Raw genomic sequence first — 6,012 nt, 5'->3', positions numbered from 1 at the left:
TGGGGCTCATCCAATCAGTCCAAGGCCTGAATAAAACAGAAAGGATGACACTCCCATAAATGAAGAACTCTTTCTGTTTTTTTTTTTGTTTGTTTTTTTTTGTTTTTTTTTCCTGTCTTGGCATTCTAACTGAAACATTGGCTCTTCCTGGGTTTTAAGCCTACTAGCCTTTGAACTGGAACTATATACTATCAGCTGTCCTGGTTCTGAGGCCTTTGGACTGGAATTAAACCATCGACTCTCTTGGGTGTCTAGCTTGCCAATTCACCCTGCAGATCTTGAGACTTACCAGTTTCCATAATCACATGAGCCAATTCTTTATAATAAGTATCTATCTGTCTGTCTATCTATCTACCTATCTATCTATCTATCCATCCATCCATCCATCCATCCATCCATCCATCCATCCATCCATCCATCCTTCTATCTATCTATCTATCTATCTATCTATCTATCTATCTATCTATCTATCTATCTATCTACCTACCTATCTTTCTTTCTTTCTTTCTTTCTTTCTATCTATACACACACACACACACACACACACACACACACACACACGTATATATAGCTCTATCCTATTGGTTTTGTTTCTCTGGAAAATCCTGACTAATATACCTCTATAGACTGAATCCTAGAAAAATGGTCTAACCCAGAATGGTATTTACTATGTTCTCATTCTGTATATTCAATCTCACCGATATCTCCCATCCCCAGTATCAGGGATTCCTGGGGTTCTCAATAAGTAATATTTGATGAAGAAGACTAAACCAGTAATTATTCTAGAAATAGCTTATGAAACAAAGCAAATTCTCAGCCTATACCTTTCTTAAGTGATCTTGAATTTGGCACTATGACTCATCAAGAAGCCTACTTCTGCTTAAAAAATTCATTTATCATCCAAGATCATTTATCATCTATTTTTTATTAAAATTTATTGGGGTTACAATGGTCAACAAAACTACATAGGTTTTAAATGTACAGTTCTATAATACATCATCTATATATTGCATTATGTGTTCACCACCCAGAATCAGTTCTCTTTCCATCACCGTATATTTGACCCCCTTTACCCTCTTCTACCATCCCCTATCCCCCCTTACCCTCTGGTAACCACTAAACTGTGATTTGTGTCTAAATCATTTATTTTTTAAAAAGTCCATTTTCAAAACACTCATAAAATATATAAAGAAAAAATGAAAATCCTAATAGAAAATGGGCAAAGGTTATGAACATTCACAGAAAAAAATGCAGAGTTGATTAAAAAACAAAGATGCATAAACTCACTCATAATTAAGTAAATATAAATCAAAACATAAGGAGATATAATTTTTTAACCTATCACATTGGCAAAAATTAAAATTTTTCATAAGATACCAAGATGTGTGGAAAGTGATGTTCTCATTCACTATTGATGATGAGATATTCTTTAAGAAAAATAGATGACACAACCCAGTTAAATTAAAAATGCACATACCATTTGACACAGCTATTGTACTGTTAGGAATTAGTCCTACAGATATGCTTACAAAAGTGTGCCAGGGTTAGATAAGAAGCAAAATTGGTATAAGCAAGAAAATAATTCCACACCTCCAAAACAATTTAAATATTTACCAGAAAGTTAATAGTTAAATAAATGATGGTACACATCTACCATGTAATACTGGACAAGCATTGAAAAAAACAAAGCATATTGAATTTGCTGATATGAAAACAGATCCAAGATGTGATTCAGTCCATGATAGTCTATTAAGATTTCCCGAAGAAACAGATAGTATTAATATTTAATTATGTACATAACTTTTATTTTTAAATGCTAATTTTAGAAGGCAGAAAAATCCTATTCCCACCTGATTCTTTCAAGTAATGTTTAATAATTGAAGAAACTCCTTGAGGTGCCACAAAGTTATAGTCTCCTTCTTTCATCACCATTCCTTCAATAGGAGAGGTCAAAGGCTTCAAAATGCCATGAGCTAACAGTTCATCATAAAAACTGAAATAAATCAATATATATAACATAATTATTCACTATAATAAGCTCTAAAAAACTATATTCTCTTACAAGAATTCTTAGCAATTGTATACTACATAACTAGAAACTGTCATATGATTGTCAAACTCAGCATGTTTTGTGTTAAAATATAATTGAGATGAAAAATAGAAATGTTTTGAAAAATCCATAAATCTTTTGCTGACATTAGCCATTTCTTGTACATTTCAAAATTAAAGTCAGTGAAGATAAACAGAAAGGTATTCAGTACACCAACTTGAAATTGGTTAAGATTGATTCATCACAGCTATTTTGTCCTCTTCCTCTATACCAACATAGTAATTCATATTTATTGAGCCCTTACTATGTTCCAGGTAACATCTCATCTGACCTTCACAACAACCCTACATGGCACGTATCATAGTTTTCCCACTTTACTCAGGTTAACCTTTTACTTGTAATACCATCAACAATGATAATATCGCAATAATTTCACTATGTTACAAAGAGGCAAAATGTAATCCTGTTAAACATGGATGTTTTATATCTTTTGACATCAAACAACTGGTGAGATTGATTCTACTCCTTTCAACTTACTCACCTTTGGTGTTTTTTGGCATAATGAGGAGTGCAGGTGATGTATTGTGCGCCCAAATCAACTGTGCTCTGTGGATTATGAGGGCTGCGGGCAGTAGTCATTCTTCCCCCTAAAATGAATCCACAGGAAAACATCTTAGTGTATTGGAATGAACCTTTTGCAATTAATGCTATTCACTCCGTGTTAATGGATTACTTTACAGTTGTGTTAGAAAACATTTCTAAGTTGCAGCCTTTGTCATTTAACATTGTCAGGTACTGGTTGAGACAATTTGGTCACTGATTGTGAGATATATTTTTAAAAGGACACATGAATAATGCAACAGTGTTCAGCGCTGTGCCTGTGCATATATTTACTGATTAGAATGAAAGGAATGAATGGATGGATAAAATAAACTAATTAATGAAACGTCAGAATGAATCCGTCAACGAATGCTTTCACTCTTTCAGTTAGGATGCATGAGAAAAACAGGATTCTGTAAACTAGATCTTCGGAAAGTCTTGGTCAGCGGGCACTTTGGGACCCTCACGACCTGGAGAAAGCTGCGAAGGCACAGACAGGCCAAAATGAAAACACATTTATCCATAACAGCGCTAGGCCCAAACTTGGCAGACTCGGGCCTCACTCTGGAGTGCGTGCCGGACACTGTCACCCCGCCGCCACCCAAGACGGGTCGCCACCCCCACCCTCGCCCTACTCTGGCCTTCTCCGGGTGGCGGAAGTCTCCAGTCACGTGAGGAGGCGCACACGGCGCAGGCTGGGCCACGCTGGGAGCGGAGTTGCTGGGTTTTCTGCACAGACTTTGGTCACTGGGGCCCACGCCACCTTAAAAACCAAGGTCCGCGCCGGCTTCTTTTTCCACGTTTCGGCCATCAGACGACCCACCTGAATCCCCAGCCTTGTCCCATACAGCGAGGTGCAAAGGATGGGCCGTCTCCTTCCTCAGCAGCGCTGCGCACAAGCTTCCTGTCAGCCCGGCGCCCACGATCAGCACCCGCGCCATGGCCCGGTATCTCCACGGCGACACTGGCTGGCTTGCAGTTTGTGCAAGGGCCGCTGGAGGCCGAGCTAGCGTCTCCGGGCCCGGCTCTCCAGGCCCCCTGTCGCCTGAGCACTCCCGCCGGCCGGCCTGCAGGGGGCAGAGCGGAGGCGACCGGCGTTGAAAGGAGCTGCGAATCCTCGGCTTTCCCCTGGGTTTGTGGGCCGCAAGCCGGCTTCTAACACCCGCTGTCCCCATCAGATACGCTGCAAACTCCGCCCTGCCCCTCGCCTAGCAAAGCCTGGAAATCACGTCGGTTAGAGTGTGAGAACCCGCCTCTCCACGGCGCTGGTGCTAAGTACAGCTGAGACCCAGCCCAGCGTGACTGCAGGGTGACTGTCTGTCTCTGCCTGGTGGAACCGTTGCTCTCTTAATGTTCTAACTGTAAAAGTGGGGACGGGAGGGAACATGCCAGTGACACCAGCGTAAGCTTTCTGCCACTGCCTTAATGGCCGCCCTTCACAGAACAGAAAACGATTTTGGAATCAGGGAAATGTTTTTCTTAAACTCGCCCTTGGGCTTTGTGTATTTCAGCTGATTGTTCTGTCGGGTTGTACTTCAATTCCTTTTGCAATATCCCCCATTAGGTGCTCATCCAGTTTTTGTTTGAAGACTTCTCAATTGGAAAACTGCTTCCTGCAGGAATTTGCTCCGTTGTTAGATGTATCTACTTAAAATTATTCCTTAAATATGTTCTTTGAGTTAAGCCAAAATCTTTCTTGTAGTTTTCACCAATTAGGGTGAAATTGGTGAATTTCCCTTCCACTGTATAGTGTTGTGCCAGGTAGAATTTATGGCAAGAGTGTGCCCCAGCCTTCCTGTCCATTTTGATGTGGGCATTTTCTCATTTGCCAGATGTATAGAAGTCACTCGACTAGTTTCTGGATCTCTTTCAGAGGGAATTGCTCCATATGTTCATTCATTGTGTCCATGGGAAGAGGGGTGTTCAAAAGACTTCTATGTCTTCATCTTTAAAAATTACTCGTCATTATTTTATTGATGTGTAAGTCAAGATTTCACAAAGTTGAGTGACATTGTTTAACAAAAGTCCTTTTATTCCTATCTACTTGTTATGTGAACAAGGTATCTAACTACTGTTTCAATTATTTCCAACTCATTTAGAAATGGTGTACTGCCCTAATCACGCAGTCAAAAATATTCTTTTCCTTGGTGTATCTTCTCTGGATCCCTGGGTTATTCATAAATTCATAAGTGCACTGTTTGCACTTTAAATGTTTGAGCCTGTTCTCTCTCTCTCTCTCTCTCTCTCTCTCTATATATATATATATATATATATATATGTATGTATTTGTTTTTTACATATTGGTATTCACATCCTATTTCTGATGTGGCCTGAAAACATACTTTGCAATATTTTAACATTTTTGAAATTTATTAATATTATTTCATGGCCAACATATGGTCTTTCTTAGAGAATATTCCTCATGCACTTGGAAAAAAAAGAATATTCCGCAGTTGTGGTGTTATAGTCTATAAAAGTTAATTTGATCAAGGTTTTTGCTATTTTGCTCAGATTTTCTATTGCTATACTGATACATCATTAATCCAGATATCACTTAACTTGCAATATATGATAAAGCTCTCAGAATTGGGCAAAACAATACCATAATGGAAACTTTAAAGAGGGAATTTGTGCTACAAGATAGGGTAGTTGGAAAAGCATGGATTTGGGGAATGAAGCAGGCCTGAATCTGAGTCTTTGCTGCCAATTATACATTGTTTTTCTTTAGACAAATTATTTAATTTTTCAGAGCCTCAGTTTTCTCATCTGAAAATGGTAATATTCCTTACCTGACAGAATTATTTAAACAGTCAAATGATATTAGTTGCTGCAATTTTAATATCATATTAACATCTCCTTTTATATGTAGATCCCAAATGTGGTACATTTTCAAAGTGATGCCTTTCATCCTAATTCTTGGAACTACTCATGGTATCTTTTGATTTCGACGATCTGTGAACCATGAAGCAAATATATTATTACAAGTTTCTAGGAATTAAATGCTAAGCTGCTGAAGTAACTGTCAATGTTCTTATTCAATTTGGAGGGGGGGTTATTTAGCAGATCTACAGTCAAATGTGTATCTCTGTATTCATATATTTTTATATGAGTCAACTAATATTCCCCACCTACCATTCTATAGCTCAGTCTCCCATTTACCCTTATTTTGTCTCTGTGATGAAAATATATATATAAATATATCCACACCTCCATGGAAGACTTATAAATTCTCTCTTCTGTATACATACATACATACATTCATACATACATACATAAGATCTTAAATATAAGCTTAGCTATATGCATAGACATGCTGACATTTATGGGTGAACATATATTTTAAAATTGTAAATAAAGGTATA

At 38.2% G+C, this 6,012-nt stretch overlaps 1 protein-coding gene across 3 annotated transcripts in view; it reads right to left on the bottom strand.

The window, feature by feature from the left end:
- Positions 1-5,656, bottom strand: part of RNLS (renalase, FAD dependent amine oxidase) — a 259,728-nt gene extending 254,072 nt beyond the window's left edge. For all 3 annotated transcript variants that reach the window (XM_081075145.1, XM_081075144.1, XM_081075146.1), the window contains exons 1-3: positions 3,474-5,656; positions 2,592-2,697; positions 1,851-1,993 (exon numbers count right to left, since the gene is read on the bottom strand). In XM_081075145.1, the coding sequence (XP_080931271.1) occupies positions 1,851-1,993; positions 2,592-2,697; positions 3,474-3,825 (601 nt within the window). In that variant the 5' untranslated portion in view covers positions 3,826-5,656. The remainder of the gene's footprint in view (positions 1-1,850; positions 1,994-2,591; positions 2,698-3,473) is intronic.
- Between the last annotated feature and the right edge of the window lie 356 nt (positions 5,657-6,012).

This window comes from Rhinolophus hipposideros (genome assembly GCF_964194185.1).
Source record: "Rhinolophus hipposideros genome assembly, chromosome: 15".
NCBI lineage: Eukaryota > Metazoa > Chordata > Mammalia > Chiroptera > Rhinolophidae > Rhinolophus > Rhinolophus hipposideros.
This window is presented reverse-complemented; position numbering and strand designations above follow the sequence as displayed.